Raw genomic sequence first — 20,685 nt, forward strand, 5'->3', positions numbered from 1 at the left:
ATGAGTTTCTAAAATACTATTTTAAATGTATGTGGATATAGTACAGATAATGTTATTTTTCAACACCTTCTGTTCTCAGGGAATAATGGAGTACCTTGGCTTAGCGGATAGAATTTGGTCTTAGGGATGGACTTACAGCATTTTCAGTATATTCTGCTAAGAACCAAAAAATGGGGGCGCCTGGGTGGCACAGCGGTTGAGCGTCTGCCTTCGGCTCAGGGCATGATCCCGGCGTTGTGGGATCGAGCCCCACATCAGGCTCCTCCGCTGTGAGCCTGCTTCTTCCTCTCCCACTCCCCCTGCTTGTGTTCCCTCTCTCGCTGGCTGTCTCTATCTCTGTCAAATAAATAAATAAAATCTTTAAAAAAAAAAAAAAAAAAAAAAAAAAAAAAAAAAAAAAGAACCAAAAAATGAATGTTTTATAAGCAGATAAGTTTGGGAGATACCGTGTATATCTCCCTCTTAGAAAGTGACAATGCATGTTACCCTAGCTCTGAGACGTTCTGTATTAAGATAACTTAATTTGATTTTTTGGTTCAGAATGTCTTAAATTTATTCCACTACAGAGCCTTTTTTCCCTCCCTAGAACATGCTTAATTAAATGATTGGCAATATTATGAAGACGACTGTAGGTTGATAGTCATGATCATTGAAACTCTACGTTGACAGAATTACTTATTTTCAATTTGTTTAAATGTGCTTATTCATCATGTGAAATGTCTAGCCGTAGTAGTTTTTGTTGTTGTTAAGTTTAGCATCCTTTTAGATTAGCTATTGAACAAAAATATTGAGGTCATCCTTTAATAAAGGAAGTTAAACTTGTCCTTTATCGTTTAGGTTTTGTTTATCAGAAACCAGTTGTCCACAAGAAGATCACTTCCCACCCAATCTTTGTGTGAAAGTGAATACAAAACCTTGCAGCCTTCCGGTAAGTCCTAAAAGCTGTTCTTTAAATGCATTGCCAGCATAGCTATCAAATAAGTCATGACAGCTGTTGTTAATCATAGTTTTTCATGAAGAAAACATCTTTATTTTGGATGTATATTTCATGTGACTGTGTAAAACACTTGCACCAACTGTGTATAATTAACAGCTGTGACATTAGCTGTGGAGACAAAGTCTAGGACTTGGAGATGAGTGTGGTAGTTTTAGTGTTACACTGGATTTTGAGGGACAAAAAATTGTTTCAGCAAAACCTTAGTGACACTTACGTGAATCTGGAAGCCTATGGTAGAACAGGGGAAGAATGCTGTGTCTTAAACAGAATGAGAGCTCAAGCTGTTACTGGTCACCGTTAAAGTGTTCCTTATATACTTATTCAAGCTCTTTATGAATTCATCCTGATTCTTGACGTTTTAGAGATTTGTAACTTCTCTCGCCAGTATTATTCTCAGGCTTACTATAATGAGACTGTAGGGTTGTTCAGAGAAATAATCTTGTAACTGTTTGCTTCTCTAATTTTTAATGAAAATATTCATATTTTCCAGTATGTAGTTTGTGGAGGTTTTTTGTTTGTTTTAGGAATGGAAATTGAAATGATTGTGGAAATAATAAGTGGAAATAAATTATATTTCATCTTTCATCCTTAGGGTTATCTTCCACCTACAAAAAATGGTGTGGAACCAAAGCGACCCAGCCGACCAATCAATATCACCTCACTTGTCCGATTGTCCACAACAGTACCAAACACCATTGTTGTTTCTTGGACTGCAGAAATTGGAAGAGTAAGTAAATTTTTATTTTCACTAGATTTTAGTATTATAAGGAAGGGTTAATCTCCATGGCTACCTGAGCTTATATGTAAATGATATTGTAAAATGAGTTGCAAAGGGATTTATTTTTGTCTCACAATGAATTTTCAGCATGTTCCCATTTAAAAAATGGGATCATGCAGTATTCATTGTTTTATAACCTGATCCTTTCACTCAGCAATTTATCATGAACGTCTTTTATGTTATTACGTGTTCATCTGCATGATTTCTAATGGCTAGGTCATATTCCAGTATGAATATGCCATAATTTAGTCTGTTCCCTATTGTTGAGCAATCAGTTGATTTATTGATTGATTGATTTGTTGCTGTTTCAGAGACCATCCTAGTAGCTATGGCTTTGCATACATATATCATAATTTCCTTAAATTCCCAGAAGTGGAATTCCTAAGTCAAAGAGCATGCAGAATTTAAAGAAATCTCGTGTACTTTGACAGATTGCCTTACCAGAAGATGTACAAATTTATTCTCTGACTTTCAGTGTTTGTGTGCCTGTTGACCCATACCCTATCAATACTTTTATCTTCTTTAAAATCTTTACCAAGTTTAGTAGTAAATAAAGGCACCATGTTGCTTTGACTAGTGCTCCTTTTATTATTGAGATTGAACATATTTTGTCTGTTGTGATTTACATTTTAAAATTATATCCATATTTATTCCTCTATTGCTGTTTTTCTTACTCTTATTTATGAATTCTTTATGTATTAAGACTTAACCTCTTTCACGTGTTGCCAATATTTGTTTCCAGTTTGTTTGCCTTTTATTTTTTTTAATGTGATTATTTAATATTTAGAGGACTTAAATTATTATAGAGCCAGTTTTTAACCATTTTTTTTTTTTGTGGTCTTTCCTCCTCAGTCCCCATCACATTTAAGTTTTTCTGCCCTTCCGAAGCTTACATAAATATTTGTTTATATTTTCTTCTAGACTTTTGAGGTTTTTTGTTTTACCTTTAAATAGTCCATCGCAAATTCTGTGTGGTGTGAAATAAAAATTTACTTTCATTTTTTCAGTAGCCAGTTGGTCTGACACCATTAACTAAATAAATGCTGATTCAGAAGCCACCATTACTATATGTTTGATTTTTTTTTTTAAGATATTATTTATTTATTTGACATAGAGACAGCCAGCGAGAGAGGGAACACAAGCAGGGGGAGTGGGAGAGGAAGAAGCAGGCTCCCAGCGGAGGAGCCTGATGCGGGGCTCCATCCCAGAATGCTGGGATCACGCCCTGAGCCGAAGGCAGATGCCCAACGACTGCGCTACCCAGGCATCCCTATATATTTGATTTTTATTTATCCTATGTATGTTTCTGAATTTTTTAATATTGTTTCTTAGTCTTGTATTCTTTTTCTGGGACAATTTCAGAATGGTTTTGATTATTTCAGTTTTATCATGTGAGCTCATGTCTATTCATTAATTCATTTGAAATTCATTGAATGTTTACTGTATGCCATGCACTATACTGAAAACTGACAGTACCATAGCGAGAAAAGAAAGTCCTCATTCGGGGCGCCTGGGTGGCTCAGTCCTTAAGCGTTTGCCTTCGGTTCAGCTCACAATCCCAGCGTTCTGGGATTGAGCCCCACATTGGGCTCCCTGTTCAGCGGGAAGCCTGCTTTTCCTTCTCCCACTCCCCCTGTTGGTGTTCCCTCTCTCGCTGTGTCTCTCTCTGTCCAATAAATAAATAAAATCTTAAAAAAAGAAAAAAGTCCTCATTCTTTTAGAGCCTGAGATGTGGGGCCACATAGTCACACACGAAAAGGTGAACATACTTATTAGAGGGACTGTGAAGGAGAGGTGTGCAGTGATTTTAGAGTACATTAAAGGGTACTCCGAATTAGGCAGAGGTTAGGTAGGGCTTCCCTGAGGAAGTAGTGACTGAGCCAAGAGTTAAGGGCAGAAGGAAGCGGTTTGGGCGAAAGGTTCAGAGGACACAACCTGCACAACAGCCCAGTGGCAGGGGTGAGCCTGGTTCTTTCCAGGAAACTGAGAGGGAGCCACCGAGGCTAGAGCGCAGAGAGTGGGGAAGAGTAGTGCATAGGATAAAGCTACACAGGTAAGAAAGGGCCAAGCCACGCACGGCCTGTGAGGTACTGTTAATGTTAAGGATGTGCTCTTTTTTTTTTTTTTAAAGATTATTTATTTATTTGAGAAAGAGCATGCTAGAGAGAGAGAGCGTGCACACGCACAAGCAGCAGGGAGGGACAAAAGGAGAGGAAGAAGTAGACTCCTGAGGAGCAGGGAGCCCGATGCAGAGATGGATCTCAGAATCCTGGGATCATGACCTGAGTCGGAGGCAGACGATTAACTTACTGGGCCATCCAAATGCCCCAAGTGTATTCTCTCTCTCTCTCTCTCTTTTTTTTTAAAGATTTATTTATTTATTTATTTATTTATTTATTTATTTATTTGACAGAGAGAGAGAGACAGCCAGCGAGAGAGGGAACACAAGCAGGGGGAGTGGGAGAGGAAGAAGCAGGCTCTTAGCAGAGGAGCCTGATGCGGGGCTCGATCCCAGAACCCGGGGATCATGCCCTGAGCCGAAGGCAGACGCTTAAGGACTGAGCCACCCAGGCGCCCCCAAGTATATTCTCTTTTTAAGCGAGAATTTTACAGTAGTACATTTCTGTTCACAAAAGGTCACTCTTCAGAGTGGTAAACAGTTTGAATGGAGGCCAGAATCATGCAGAGGAGTCACCTCTTAGGAACAAGCTATTGCTGAAGTATTAGTGGAAGAGAGCGAGTGTTAGCCCAGAGCGGTGGGGATGGAGAGAAGTTGTGGGTCGGCAGGACTGAGCGAGAAATTACCAGTAGAGGCTGAGAGAGCCTGGAGATGTCAAGGATGACTCCTGGGTTTCTGGCTAGAGTGAGAAGGTAAATGATGACATTACTAAGATAGAGGAAACACTAAAAAAGGATGAGTTTAGGTGTGTTTTTTGTCATTGCTCTGGAGGAAGAAGTGTTGGAGAACTAGATGGAGAAAATCATGAGTTAGTTCAGTTTTGAAGCTTTTGAGTTTGAGATGCCTGGGAGACATTCTAAATAGGCAATTGGTAATAGACCGAGAGGGTAACTTTGGGCTAGAGGAGAAAATGTGAGCTGAGGGTGAGGGAGGCTGTGAGGAGAGCAGAAGTGTTGGAAGAGTAATTGCGGAGAGGGAGCCGTGCATTGCTCCCCCAAATCTTTCTGGGAAGTGGAATGAGATAGCTTTAAATTGGTATATTAGTTAGGGGGGGATTAATTTATTAACAGTATTTAGTATTTCCATTCCAGGAGCTGTATGTTTCTCCATTTATTCAGAACCTGTTTTATGTTCCTCAGTCATTTAATAGGTTTTTTCATATAAATCTTCCATATTTTTATTAATTCCTGTGTTGTTTATTGTTATAATTGCTGTTATAAGTAGATCTTTTTTCTATTATATTTTCTAAAGAATTTATTTATTGTTGGTTTATTTAAAAGCTAGTGATTGTTGAATATTTACTTAATACTTGCATTCATATATTGGTTCCAATGGCTTTTTAATTGGTTTCTTGGTTTTTCCAGGTGGGCAGTTTTAGGTTTGAAAAGATGTATGGTCATACAGATAATGATAATCCTAGTACTTACATCATAATTTCTTGTTTTTGTTCTGTTGTGCTGGCTAGAACCTGTTGTGCTGGCTAGAACCTTCAGAACAATGTTAAATAATGGGACTGCTAGTAGACATGCTCAACTTGTTCCTTATGAAAATGAGACTACTACTAGTACAAGTATTAATGTAATTAATTTTTGACAGAACTTAATTACATCAACAGTGTACTCCTATATTGCTCTTTTACTGGCGATCGTTGTGAGACATGGATTTTGAATTCTATCAGAATCCTTTTTGACACCTATCAACTTTATATTTTTTCCTTTGCCTAATTAATACGTCACCGTTAGGTTTTTGAAATCCTTTTAAATGTTTTACTTCTAGTGTACCTTGGGGGTCCACCTTTTTGTCTCCCTTTTTGAAGAGGGTATTGAAAAATGTTTTTTGTTCTGTATTGGGTTTTTTGCCTGCGTGTGAAACGTATAGCCTACCAGGGTGTTTACAGTGAACTATGAAAGAAGTCTCAGCTGTATCAGAGAAGGGAAATGTGGTGCCGATACATAGCATTAGAGGAGAGAGGAAAGCCTTTCAGACCTCAGAAGGAAGACAGTATGTTCAGTGATTTGAAGGTGGTCTACTAGGTGAGATCTTTGTACAGACCGCGGTCTACAAGTTGGAGACCTTCTTTTTGAGGTAAAACATTGAAAGAAAATTGTTCTTTACCGAAGCCCAGAAGATAACTTATTAGATTGTTTTTCTGTCACTAGTTTTGATTCAACTTGTAGGGATACTCTGTTCATTTGTGTAGGATCTCTTACTGTTCTGGGGATTAATTTGCGTTGTTAGTTACTACTGAGAAATGTTAAAAATACATCTGCAAAGGAAATAGAAGAGTTAGTGTTAGCTGAAGCTAAAGTGGTAATCATATTACAGTATGTAAGTGTGTCAGATGAACATGTTGGTACACCATGTTATATGTCAATTATATCTCAATTTTTAAAAGACAATATTTCTTTAAAAAGAAGAGCCAGTTTAGTGCTTGAAGGAAATAAGTGAACTGTATTATAACTTCTTATCCTCCCTCAGGGTAATCACTGCATTTAGCATTTATTAAACTCTCATTGTTTATAGAAAAGTTATTTAGATACTGGTGTAAAGGACACTTCATGAGTAGATTATATCTTAATATGGAGAAAATGTCCTGTGAACTTGATAGACAATTTTGAAGACTTTTGAGAAGGCATTTGACAAAAACATCAGTGTAATACAATATTTATGAGTAGTTGGAATTAAGTAGTACTTTGAAGGGTTAGCAGAAACAATATATTATCTCCCTAGAAGAGATAGCATGCCACTGTGAAGGTTTGGGGTTTTTTGCTGCTCAATCTCTTTCAAGTAATATAAAATTGAATTCCATATTATCAGTACAAGTGGCATTTGTTAATACCTGACATTCTTTCTGCTGCTGCTGCTGCTTTTTTTAATTTGGGTACATGTTTCAACTAGAGTGAACATACCTTTTCAGTGAACTTGTAGCTGTGGTTTCTACTTGATCTCTCCTTAAAAAATTATAAAAAGCCTGAGGGGAATTTGTAGTACTGAAGATTCAAGCTGTCAGTACATAATTTCACAGTGTTAATTAGCATTTCTCCAGTTTCTATCATACTCGAAACATTAATCAAATAAATAATAAAGGTGAGTAAGGTTTTTTTTCCCCCAGAGGAAGCCTTTTAGTTTTATTTTAGATTGGTGTGTTGTATGCTCTAAAATTTAGGCAAGTTTTAAAGTTCCTTGTAAATTAGCTTTTTTGACACTTCGTTTTTTCTCCAGAAAATACATAACATACGAACTTGGATAGGTTTCTGAATTCTAAATGAAAATTTGGCCTTCCAGAGGATACTGTAGGGTATTTTCTCTTGTTAAAAGAGGGGAATGCATTTTTGAAAAGTCTGAAAGTTGATTAGGAGCGTCAAAGCAAAACAAGGTGTGTTATAGCAAGAACTGTCGAGAACTCCACTAGTCTTGGCCAGTAAGTCCACTGTCCTGACAGCCCTGTTCTTTCTTCCTGAGTTCTAGTGCCAGCTCTGTCACCCAGCAGATGCATGATCATGAGCAGATGACTTAACCTTTTTGTGCCTCCTTTTCATGAACTCTTAGAAAAATAATTATCCTACCTGTCTTGTATAGGGCCTTCTGCGAGGTTTAAATTAAGTAGACAGTATATGTTTAGAGTGCTTCAGAAAGTGTATGTAGCTGTAAGCTAGAAGGTGGCAGTAAGTATTTTTCCTTTTGCTTCTTTCCAAATCTCTTGATCTTCCTCTTGATCCCAACACCAGATGGAAAGTGGGCCTTCTCATTTAGATCTCTCTCCTACCCTAAATAAGTAAGCCTCAGCCCTCTTTTCTTCCTCTTATCCAGTCACGTACCCTTCACTCCATCTTGGCTTTATTGATTAACCGTGTTCTTTGTTCTGTTCTCCTGCTACCATCTCCTTTACCAGTCCTCTGCTGGTAATGGATATTCATCTGTTCATTTGCCAGACCAGCAGCTTCTCTTTGAGAATCTTCAGCGTTCCCTCTGTTTGTGATAATGGCCCATGTAGGTAGGGTCTTTCAAAAGTAGTTAGAGGTAAAAGAGAGACTCGATGGAATAGATTAGGAAGCCAATCTAATTTGTAGTTTTTAAATAGCTACTATTTTACACCTGTCTGTTACCTACTAAATGTGGTTTATGGTGATTTTGACATCTTATTGGTCTTGGTTTATATTTAGTTTTAACTGTTTTTTTTTGTTTTTGTTTTTTATGTAGGTGTCCCAAATTGATTAGATTCAAGCATAGGTAGTCAGGTAATATAGAAGGATGACAGCCTGGCTTTATTGCTTGAAAGTTGCAAAATTCTTTTATTTCTCTATACTTCCCTTTCCTTCTCCATAAAAGTAGGTTTATGACCACCTCAGCAGCTTTTTGGTTAGGACTAAATTAATTCCTGTTCATGAAAACACCTGATAGTGCCTGGCCACACAGTAGGTGTTTTAACAAGTGTTAGTTTTCTTTCCCTGTCATTTTGGGATTAAAATAGATGTACTATTTACTTACATATGTTGTTTTTCTACATCTTTTTTTTTTTTTTTTCCAGAACTATTCCATGGCAGTGTATCTTGTAAAACAGTTGTCCTCAACAGTTCTTCTTCAGAGGTTACGAGCAAAGGGAATAAGGAATCCGGATCATTCTAGAGCTTTAAGTACGTATGATAAACTTATTTCATTTATGCAGCTGAACTATTTTGGTAAAGGTTAGAGTAGTATATTTTCAATAAAAGAAATTTCTTTTTTTCACTAGAGCTTGTCGTAGAAGATTCAAAACACTGAAAACTTGTTTTCTGAATAAAGTAAATCAAGACTTAGAAGTAGTTTTAATATCTTTTTTTATGACCTGTATTTTATAATCTCTATTTTACTGACCTTAAAAGTTCAGCAAGCCAGTAAATGAATATGGAAGAATATTTTACTAAAACTTCATAAAATAAATGTTTATGGAATTCTAGGAGATAGGAAGGAAATTTTGACATGTATTTCATGAGAATTATTTTATATTTAAGGTTTATCCAGGAAAAATATGCAGCGGTACGTGATGACTGTATCCCTGCATTAATAAAGTAAAAAGAGAGTGGGATGGTAAAAATAATAATGAAGCGGTTTGTTTATCAATTACGTAGGCCTTGGACAAGTCACTCTACTTCTCCGAGTTTCCTTTTCCTCATCTGTAACAAGAGGTTGTTACCACATTTCTAAAGCTCCTCCAAAGTCGAATAACTGGATGGTTCATAGTGTTGTGTAGAATTTGAGATGCAGCAAGGTCTGCAAATTGACCGTTCTGGCCTCAGTTTTTGAATATGAAGGCCAGAGTTCGGCAGCCTTTCCCAGGAGGTGAACTAAGTTCTTTTGTTCTCTTCTTTGTGAGAGAGACATTCTTTATGGATGGATTCGGGGATGGGGCTGGACACAGGGAACAAAACTTTTACAGGCGGGGATTAGATAGCTCCTCTTTGAGGATTCTTGATGTGAGTTGATTAACGAAACCCACTCTCAGATTTGTAGTTAGGCACACTCTGGTGAAAAGAAGTAAGGCCAGCTTTCCTCTCACCTTCCTTGGTGGCATAGCTTTTATCTTTTTTTGCTAACCTGTTTCTGTGCCAGAGTAAAAGATCCCACTGCCTCTGAATAGCAGTATACCCTCAGTAGCTCATTGAAGAACATTTCTGCATTAAAAGAACCCTTTTTAAAATGCAAATAATCCTGAGTCAAGAGGAGCAGACTTTTGGCTAATGCCTCTGTAGACATTCCTCAAAAGACAGTGGAGAGCTAGAATGACAGCCCTAGTTTGGGGTCTAGGGGAGAGGAAGCACCAGTTGGCAGGGACAGAGAAGAAGAGGGACAGACATCTGCTTGGAAGGAGAGTGCAAGAGAAGGAATTTTTTTTCCCCCACACTTGCTGAAGTCCATCCCTGGTCATTCACTGAGAATCTTCGTATTTGCCACATAGCTATAGAATCTCACTAAACAGAAAGTGTTATGGAATTATGTGAGCTTGGGTAGAAGAAGTAATACCAAGAAATAAGACAGATGAGGCTGTTATATTTAATAATCATAATAGTAGTAAGGCAGACTGTTTTTGCTCAAGCTGTTCGCTCTTCTCCACTTGTAGTTGTAGCACCATCTGGAGGGGGAGTAGGAAGGTGAGCCTAGGATTATTTTATTTTCTGGAAGGAACCACTGTTAGTCACTATTAAGCAGCAAAAACTTCTTAATTCAGAGGCTATTTATTTCATCTCTGATACAATGCAGGAAGTGGAGAGTAGTTGCAGAGTGTGGGATTTTTGTGGCAGTTTATATCTTATCTTATTGGCCTGGAGAACCAATAAAACATTAATTTGGATCCTACTAGTAGGACATTCGTCGTAATTGAATAAAGAACAGATTGTTTGCCTTTATACTATCTATAAAGAAATAACTTTCTGAGTAAATTAATTGTGTAATTAAAACATTGTATATAAAACAACTTGACAGAAGAAAATATTGACAGGTTTCTCCAGATATTTTTGAAAAATCAGATTACCTAAAAATATATTCATTGTAAGTTGTTCTTAATCTTATCAGTGAATTCCTCTGGCAGCGTTGTAGTCATCAAATCAGGCACTATTATGTTCTTGAAAGAATAAACTTAGTAATATTGAGACTTTTCACAGAGACATCTACTCTGATTCATTTGATTTAGTACATTTTTGTCTTGTGGTTTCTGCCTTTGTGTAGAGTTGTCCCCTCTATTGCAGAGGCAGCCCTTCACTAATTTTTGGTCACGTTCCTGTCTCCTTTCCTTCTTCCCTGCAGCAGTCACTTTAAACCTTGGCCATAGTTTACTTAAACACTACTCCCCCTCTCTCAGCACACTGCCACTGCAAGAAAATTGGCGCTACAAGATGTGAATTCTCTCAAATGCCCTTTTCTTCCTTAATCTTAGTGCCATCATAACTGCTTTTCAACTTATCTACACTTGTACGTATCCTTACTTATTCTCTTCTGTCTCAGGAGGAAATGTCCCTTTTTCTGCTCAAAGTTAATCTTTTATTCATTTATTCTTCTCATTCAAGAAATTATATTAAGAGTCTGCAGTGTTCCAGGCACAGGAGAATATAGCATTAAACAAGACACACACCGTCTCTGCATCCCTTAGAAGTTTGCAGTCTGGTGGGAAAGACAGAATTAAATGATTGAGCGAGTCATTAATGAATTACAGTTGTGACATGTGCCTTAAAGAAGAAAGACAGGGAACTCTGGAGTTAACAACAGAAGAACATAGTCCTCTCTGGTGCTGTGATGTTTAAGACAAGATTATAAGGGTGAGGAGAAGTTAAGCCCAAAGATGAGAGGGGAATATGCCAAGAGACGAGGCCAGTGGAGTTAGAGAAGAGAGAACCAAGGAGGACAGCGGCCAGAGAGATAGCTATGGGGTAAGTTCATACAGATGACATAAAGGTAGATGATAGAAAACCCCGGAAAGAGTTCTAGCACAGTGACATGATCAGATTTGGGCAATAAGAAGGTTACTCTGAAGACTGAATTGAAGAGAGGCTGGACTGATACGATGAAGCCAGTTAGGAACCTGTTGTCCAGGTAAGAGGTGATGGTGTCTTGAACATAGGTAATGGGGATGGACATAGAAGTTGATGGCTTGAGAACTGGTGAAGAATAGCAATGGTAGTGGGTTACATGTGGGGAGTGAAGGAACAGGAGAAGTCAAGGAGGAGTTACACGGTAGTGCCATTTACTGAGATGGAAGAAGGTGTGGAAAAGATTGAGGTGTGGGGGAAAGATCAGAGTGTGTGCTTACATTAGTATTTGAGATGTCTGTGAGACATCCAGGTGGAGATGCTCAGGAGCAGTGTTATGGGACCTCACTCCCTCATTTATCTGCTCTCTGTCCCTCTATAAACTCTTCCTGTCGGCCTTCTCTGTCAGGTCTTTTTCATCCTTTAAAAAATACAAAAACAAGCTACTCCCTACTCTAGATAGAGCTCTGTGTTCCTCCTGTTGTCCTCATCCTGCTTCTTCAAGGAGTGGTCTGCACTTGCTGTCCACCTCCTCACTGCAACCTGTTGTGCTCCTTGAACTCCTGTCATTCCGCAGATGTCACTAGTGACAGTCTGATTGCCAAATTTAAACTTTCTTTCCAGGGGTGCCTGGGTGGCGCAGTCATTAAGCGTCTGCCTTTGGCTCAGGGCGTGATCCCAGAGTTCTGAGATCGAGCCCCACATCGGGCCCCTCCGCTGGGAGCCTGCTTCTTCCTCTCCCACTCCCCCTGCTTGTGTTCCCTCTCTCGCTGGCTGTCTCTCTGTCAAATAAATAAATAAAATCTTTAATTAAATAAATAAACTTTATTTCCAGGTTTCATCTTAGATATTTTTGCTGCATTTCCTACCATCCACTTTCTCCTTGAAAGTCTCTTCTCTGTTTCTTCTCAAGTACTTGCCTTCAGTGGATTATCTTAAGGGCAGCATCCTAAATCTTTGTTTTCCCTGGGGTGTCATCCCTGGTCCACTTTTCTGCATACTTTACCTAGAGATAATCACATCTAGTCTCAACAGTTTAAGTTAGCACCAACTCCCAAATACATACCTTCATCCCACCCCTTCCCCTGAATTTCAAGTATAGATATGTATAGCTAGCTAACTGCCTTCACCAAAACATTCCACTGGTTCCTCAGATTCAGGTATTTAAAACCAAACTCACCGAATCCTATCAAACTTCCACCCTGAATATTTCTCAAATCCGTCTTCTCTCTCTCCCTACTATCGCGGCCCTTGTTTAAGCTCTCATAGTCTTTATTTAAGACTTTATTTAAAAAAGCTTTATTTAAAAAACCTATTCTTTTTTTTTTTTTTAAAGATTTTATTTATTTATTTGACAGAGACAGAGACAGCCAGCGAGAGAGGGAACACAAGCAGGGGGAGTGGGAGAGGAAGAAGCAGGCTCATAGTGGAAGAGCCTGACGTGGGGCTCGATCCCAGAACGCCGGGATCACGCCCTGAGCCGAAGGCAGACGCTTAACCGCTGTGCCACCCAGGCGCCCCTAAAAAACCTATTCTTAAGTAATATATCCCTCTTCATTCTTGGCCCCTCTTCATCTCTCTCTCCTGGTAGCAACCTAAATGACGAGTACAGATCTGATCTTACCATTCCCTTGGAATCCATAGCTTCTTAACATCAGTGAAGTAAAAACTCCAGCTTTGTTAGCATGCAGATGCAGCTTTCCATGGAGTGCCACCTGCTTCCTGCTTCCCAGGGCCATCTGTATTCACCCTTCTTCTTACACTTTATAGTCCATAAATGCGGAATTCTTTTGTTCTATGCACTGCTCTGCTGGTATTGTTCTCTGTGCCTCCGAACTTTGCTCTTCTTTGCCTGACTCCAGTTACCCTCCATGTTTCACTTTTTCCAGGAGGCATCTCAGAACCCCCAGAGTAGGTGAGTTGACTTTCAGCTAGCTTCCTGCACACATTTGCATTAGAGCACATTAGAGATGATCCCACTGAGCGTCTTTACTCTCTACTAGACTCTGAGTTCCTCTGGGCAGGAATTTAATCTTATTTATCTTTGAATTCCTAGTGCACAGTTCCTGACGCATGAATTTAATCTTATTTATCTTTGAATACCTAGTGCACAGTTCCTGACGCATAGTAGGTCCTCGGATTTTTGTTGAGGGTTAAACCAATTAAAAGACATGTAGAATAAAAATCTGGTCTCTGTGTCTCTGTTTCCTTGCCTATAAAATGAAGTATTGGCCTTAATATGCTCAGGTGTTTCAAGCCTTAAAGTCCTAAAAGGATGACTATAAGATAATCTGATATTAAGGAATAATAGAAATTATTAAAAAAAACCAAACAACCCTAAAGCAGCAGAAATAGAGAAATCTGTGATGATGGGAATGTTGTTCAATCGCACTGTCCCGTGTGGTAGCTACCAGCAACATGTGAGCTCTGAAATGTGGCCAGTGCAACTGAGGTACTGAATTTTAAGTTATATTTAATTTAAATTTAAATATAGCCACGTGTGACTGATGAGTGGCTAACTCTCATAGGTCATGACAATAGAGATTTTTTTAAAAGATTAAATGTGGCTTGCTGTAACTTTATTATAGGTCATATTATAAAATACTGTTACCACTGCACTCACAGTGACACAGGAAAACTTTAATTCCCGGAAGACTTCCCACACGTTGGTTGATGTTGCAGGGTAAATATTATGACTTGTCTTTATTTTTCACTCCCTTGCCCACACATTATAAGTATTTGCTTACTTTCCAAGTAAGAACTCACGTTCTTGTGATTAAATTTAGCATGGTGATTCTCCCCCCTTTCTCTTCTTTCTTTTGGTTATGTTTTTTTGAAGTCTAGTTTACAAAAAGTAAAAGTTCACCTTTTTAATTGTATAGTTGGATGAATTTTACAGGTGCATGGAATTATGAACCACTGCCACAATCAAAATGTGGAACATCTTCATCCCAGAAAGTTCCCCTGTGGCCTCTTGCAGTTCATCTCATCCCCTTAGTCACAGTTCCTGTAACCATTGATGTGATTTCTGTCTGTGTAGTTTTTGTCTTTTCTAAAATGTCAGATATTTGAAGTGTCCTGCAGCATGTAGCTTTTTGCATTTGGTTTCTTTAACTTAGTAAGTGCTTTTGAAGGCTCGTCCTTGGAGTTTGTTCTTCTTTATTACTGAGTAGTGCTCCATTTATCTGTACCATCATTTGTTTATCCATTTATCCGTTTGTGGACAGTTAGGTTCTTTCCAGTTTTGCATTATCACAAGTAAAACTGCTAAAAATTTTACATTTTGCATGTGGATATCCCAGTTTTGTAGGCATATGTTTTTATTTCTCCTGGGTAAATATTTAGGACTTGGATAGCTGGGTCACATGAGATGCGTAATGGAAAACAGATTGGCAGTTTCTTATAAAATGTATATACGCCATTTGTGTATTCCTGCCAGTGATGTATGTGATTTCGAGTTTTTCTCCATCCTCACTAGTAGTGCTCAGTATTGTCAGGCTGCTTTGATTTTTGGCTATTCTGGTCAGTGTTTAGTAGTATCTCATTATGATTTTAATTTGCATTTTCCTAATCACTAATGAGGTCACGTGCTTATTTGGTATCCTTATAGCTTCTTTGATGCAGTGTCCAAATCTTTTCCCCGTTTCTTTTCATAGTTTGTACTTTTTGTATACTGTGAAGTCTTTGCCTAACCCAAGGTCACAAACATTTTTTTCCCTAGAGGTGTTAACTTTTTAGCTCTTAGATTTAGTTCTGTAGTTCATTTTAAGCTAATTTTGTATATGATACAAGGTGAGGTTAAAGAGATTCATTCTTCTCATATAGATATCCAACTGTTCCAGCATTTGTTGGAAAGACTGTCTTTCTCTCCATTTAATTACCTTTCAAAAACTAATTCACCATAGATGTAGAATATATTTCTGGACTGTTATTTTTCATTGACCTATATGTCTGTTCTTACGGCAGTACAACAGTCTTGATTACTATAGCTTGCTATTAAGTCTTGAAGTCAGGTAGACTCTTCCAACTTTGTTTTTCAGAATTGTTTTGACTAAGTCAACAATTCTAAGTTAATATATAAGAAGATGATAAAGTATGTCAACTATACTTAAAATAAAAAAAGATAATCCATAGAAACCAAATAGAGTTTATTCCAAGAATATTAGGTTCATACAATATGTCTGAAAATAAATCAGTATAATTCATCTTCTCAGCAAACCAAAAAAAAAAAAAAAAAAAAAAAAAGAACAAATCATATGATCATCTCAATAGGTGTAGAAGAAACATCTGGTCAAACTTCAATATCCATTCATGTTAAAACTCTCAGCAAAGTAGAAGAGAAAGGAACTGTTTCAGCGTAATAAATGATATTTACAAAAAAGCCTTTAGCTAATATTATAGTTAGTAGTGAGAAACTCAAATGCTTTCTCCCTTAGACTGGAGAAAAAGGCAAGAATATCTGCTCTTAATATTTCTGTTCAGCCTTGTCCTTGAGATCCTAGCCAGCACAATAAGGCAAGAAAAAAGAAACATACAGATTAGAAATGAATAAATAATTACTGTCTTTATTTGAAGATGACTTCATTGTCTATGTAGGGAAAAACCCAAAGAGTCTATTAAAAAGCTACTACAGCTAGTGCATGAATTTAGCAAGGTTGCAGAATACACAGTTAATTTATAAATATCAATTGTATTTCTATTAGCACCGAACAACTGGAAAGTGAAATTCAAAAAAACAATTTACTATAACATCCAGAAATATGAAAGACTTAGGGATATGTCCCACAAAATTTGTGTAATATGTGTATGCTGAAAACTTCAAAACAATGCTAAGAGAAATTAAAATAAGACTTGAATAATAATGGGGAGATAGATCATGTTAATAGATCAGAGCACTCAGTATTCTTATGGGAGAAATGTCAGTTCTCTCCAAATTGACCTGTAGATTAAATTCAATCCAATCAAGGTCCTAGTAGGATCTTTAAAAGTATCTTTACCTGAAAGGATTGACTAAGATTGAACCCATAATGGCAAAGGCAAAAGGCAAAGCTTTTTTTTTTTAAATAGAAATTGACAAGCTGATTCTAAAATAATTTGAGAAAATTTTGCCATCTCTTAGAGAAAGTGAACATACAAGTCACATTTTAAGTAGCAGTAGCTAGTATTTATTGAATATAATATTAGGTTATTTTAAAGCATTTTATGTGCATTCATTCATTTAATCCTTAGAACATTGCTATTAGGTGCTGTTAGTCTCATGACTTTGCTGACGTCTGGATTCTAAGTTAGGCTGGTTCTAAATGCTGTATTCATAACCACTACTTCAGGTTGCCTCTCTTGTTTCAATTTCTTTGGGAAGTACTAACCACTGAACTTTGTTTTGCATAACGTTGATATTATGGTCTGTGGTATTCCTTCATTTAGGTGGAAGTTTAAATAGATAAAGTCCTAACTGTTCCCATTGCTGTGTGTAGGGAGGTGAAGGTATGCAGAATGTTTAGTAATCACAATATAGTTCTGTTTGCATGTTTATATTGTATGTTGATTATTTGTTACCGTTAAAAGATACTATTTGTTAAATGTATCTTTTTAAGAAAGGATTGACTAAGATTGGGTCTATATAATGACACAGGTATACTTTCCATAATTTACATATGATCTCTATAGCATAAGTGATGTGGTAATTGTATTTTCCAAACTAAAACCCAGGGGTTTTATGCCTTTTCAGGTGTGAGAGGCAGCCTATGAATTCTATAGATTTCAGACATTTGGAATTTCCAGGCCAAATGAAAATGACTTTTTACTCTGGCATCAGAATCACATCTGGAGCTTTTAAAAAACGACCCCTTGGTGTCCCTTTTCCCCATTCTGATTCAGTGAGCAATTATAAGTTAGAAAACACTGTAGGTAGTTCTGATGTGTGTATCACAGTTGAGATTCACTAATTTATGGAGACAGAATATCTAAAATGTGGACCATCTTGGGGCACCTGGCTGGCTCAGTCAGAGAAAGAACATGAGTCTTGATCTCAGGGTTGTGAGTTCAAGCCCCACGTTGGATGTAGAGATTACTTAAATAAATAAAACTTTAAAAAATAAGTAAAATAAAATGTGGACCATCTAAAAAAAAAAAAATCCAGATTACAATGATTGCCATGTTTAGTAAATGTGGGACTCTTAATTCTCAGCACAGCAGACATCTACTCTGAAATCATTCTTCCTTATCTGCATACCTTTCTGCTCCCCATTTTCTTAATTCTGTATATAATATATATAATATTAACTCTCTGGTTGCACTTAGTTGTGCCACAGCTCTGAAATTCTGTGATTGACTATGTACACAGCCGCTGTGCTTGGGCCCCGCTTTACACAGACTTCAAAGGCACTGTGGAACAATTTCTAAAATTATTGGAGTATTGTATTTAGGCATTTCCAGTCTCACTTCAGTGTTGTTTAATTAAGGTTTTCAGAAGTAACATATGCCTCGGGATTCCAGAGAAGTAAGTGTATATAGGTCCTTGTTACATGAAACTGACAGAAAGTAACAGAATAGCCATTATTACTAGTGCTTCACTCTTAAGAACCACAGGAGGTTTGAGCTGAAAAGATTTAGAGATTATCTAGTGTGGGTTCTTATTTTGCTAGAAGCAAAATTAAGCGCAGAGAGGAGGATTGACTTCTCTAAGATAGTATAATTAGTTTATGGATAAATAAATATAAAACTCAATTATATGGGAAAAAGTAGTTGAACTTTATTTCTTCTCAGAATTTGAAAATAGAATTAATGTATTTTCATAATTAAAAAATGGAATTAATAGAAAAATAGAATTAATGTACTAACATATAAAATATACTAATATATTTTATTATCTGAGCTTTGGAAAAATTTATGTTAGTTTTTTAGTCAGTATTGATTAATTTCTTTAAAAATAATATTGGCATAAAAATATTGGTCATAGTTTAAAAGAAAGAAAAACTTTATTCAGTTTCTTAGAAAAGGAAAAGGTTCTGCCGTTAGTTGAATATGTCAGCTTACTATAGAAATTTCCTTTATGTTACTGCAATGCAGTTTTTGTTCCATGGATGAGAAATAGGAAGCTTACAGGAAATATAGTCAGTCTATAGATATATGGTTGTTTTTCTTCTTTTGCTTATGATAGAAATTATAAACCATGTAATTGTTTTTCTCTTTCTATTCAGTTAATTGGAAATAAGCGGATTATTTTTGAGTTGTTTTTTTTAAGCTTCCTTATTTTAAGTTCCTTGTTCTTTTTCTTATGTTGCATAACTGATGTATCTTTAATAAACATGTTCTGTTTGTTTGTTTTCTCTTCAATGAATGTCAGTTAAAGAGAAATTGACTGCGGATCCAGACAGTGAAATAGCTACAACCAGCCTAAGGGTTTCTCTACTATGTCCAGTAAGTGTTAACTAATACTTGCTTTCCAGAAGATTCAACATAAATTTTTCTCCTTTTATGAAGTATTTCCAGTATTTGCAAAACGATGTTTACTTTTGAAATATGCCCAGCTTTGTCACAGTTTCTGAGCAGTAGAGAGACATTATTACTTATTCGTAGGATTTGGAATCTAACTGAATTTTTAAGTGTGTAAAAATTTTCTACTCTTAGTAAGCTGTGTTTAAATATTGCTTGTGATTAATGATTATCTCTCAGACTCAAATGTAAAGTCTTCAAATAAGGAATGGGTATTATCTTGGTATATTTATTAAAATTGCATTTTTAAAAATAGTATCCTTTTGAATAGAAATCTAGCCATGATTTACCCACACATTCAGTTTAACCATTTTGCCAACAATGACTACATTGTAAGAATTCACCAATTAAAAACTGTTCTGTTTAGCCTGAATAACTGAATTGGTTATGCATATAAAAATAACCTAGAAATATTTTTAAACTAGAAAATGAGGTCAAAATCAATCATTTGTACAAAATGAATATAAGGCCCAAAACCTACCAGATGATTAAACTTGTGAAAAAGTTTCACCAAAAAATGTGTTAAGATTTAGTTCTTAACCAGTTTGATGTTAGGTCTTCCAGTTGTAGGAGTGGTAATTGAATGTGGCTTTCATACAAAAATATGTGAAAAACTAGGAGTAAATTACTTTGACATTTTAATTACCTTTTGTTCTATAATTAATCAAATTAATCATATGTAAATTGGGGAGAAAGTATGAAGAATAAGAGGACACAGCTGTTTCCTGATTTGCCTGGATTGTTCAGGCAGGCCTGATATTGAAAGCTTCTAATATTGAAATCCTACTGATCTCAGATGAAGGTGAAGCTATTGTATTCTTAAACAAATAATTTAAACAGAAACTAAATTTTATTTGCCTACATCTTAGTCTTTTATGATTTATAAAACTTCAAGCACAAGATGAAAAAGTCATTAGCTCACGAATTAGTTTATAATACTGTATTTCATGTAGCTCTTAAAAAAAACTTTTTTTTGTTTTATAATACTGCTAAGGGAACCCCTATTCATTATTAGGCTTTTATAAAATTACAGAAATACAATGGAATTAATAAAACGCCCCAAATCCTATCATTCTGTATTTATCCTTCTATCTTTTTATTCCTTACAATAGCCAATCTTTTTCTTAGGAAAAATATTTTGATTCCAGACTTTTTAATGTTATTAAAATTCTTTCCCAAATACATGATGCAATCATTGACGAAACTGAAAGGAGAAATAGAAAAGCAACACAATAATAGTAGAAGACTTGATACCCCACTTTCAATTATGAATAGAATAACCAGACAGAAAGTCACTAAAGAAGCAGAGGACTTAAACATTATAGACTAATTGGACCTTACAAGATACATACTCTGCCCAACAGCAGTGGATTACACATTCTTCTCAATGTGTAACCCACAGAACATTCTTCAGTATAGACCATGTGTTAGGCCACAAAACAAGCCTTAACAAGTTTAAGTTATACAGAGTATCTTCTTTGACCACAGTGGATGAAACGAGAAATCAGCAGCAGAAGGAAAACAGGAAAATCCACAAATAGGTGGAAATTAAACAACACACTCTTAAACAGTCAAAGAAGTCGTCACAGGGAATTTAGAAAATTTCTGGAGACAAATGAAAATGAACACACAATACACCAAAACTTAACGGGATGCAGCAAAAGCAGTAGGAAGAGGGAAGTTTGTAGCAGTCAGTACTTATATTTAAAAAGAAGAACGATCTCAAATGAACAACCTA

At 36.5% G+C, this 20,685-nt stretch overlaps 1 protein-coding gene across 1 annotated transcript in view; it reads left to right on the forward strand.

The window, feature by feature from the left end:
* The window catches only part of PIAS1 (protein inhibitor of activated STAT 1), a 117,926-nt gene that overhangs the window by 75,990 nt on the left and 21,251 nt on the right, over positions 1-20,685 (forward strand). The window contains exons 5-8 of the mRNA XM_026478386.4: positions 838-928; positions 1,590-1,724; positions 8,483-8,588; positions 18,799-18,872. Of these exons, the coding sequence (XP_026334171.1) occupies positions 838-928; positions 1,590-1,724; positions 8,483-8,588; positions 18,799-18,872 (406 nt within the window). The remainder of the gene's footprint in view (positions 1-837; positions 929-1,589; positions 1,725-8,482; positions 8,589-18,798; positions 18,873-20,685) is intronic.

The sequence above is a fragment of the Ursus arctos genome, unplaced genomic scaffold (assembly GCF_023065955.2).
Source record: "Ursus arctos isolate Adak ecotype North America unplaced genomic scaffold, UrsArc2.0 scaffold_28, whole genome shotgun sequence".
Lineage (NCBI taxonomy): Eukaryota > Metazoa > Chordata > Mammalia > Carnivora > Ursidae > Ursus > Ursus arctos.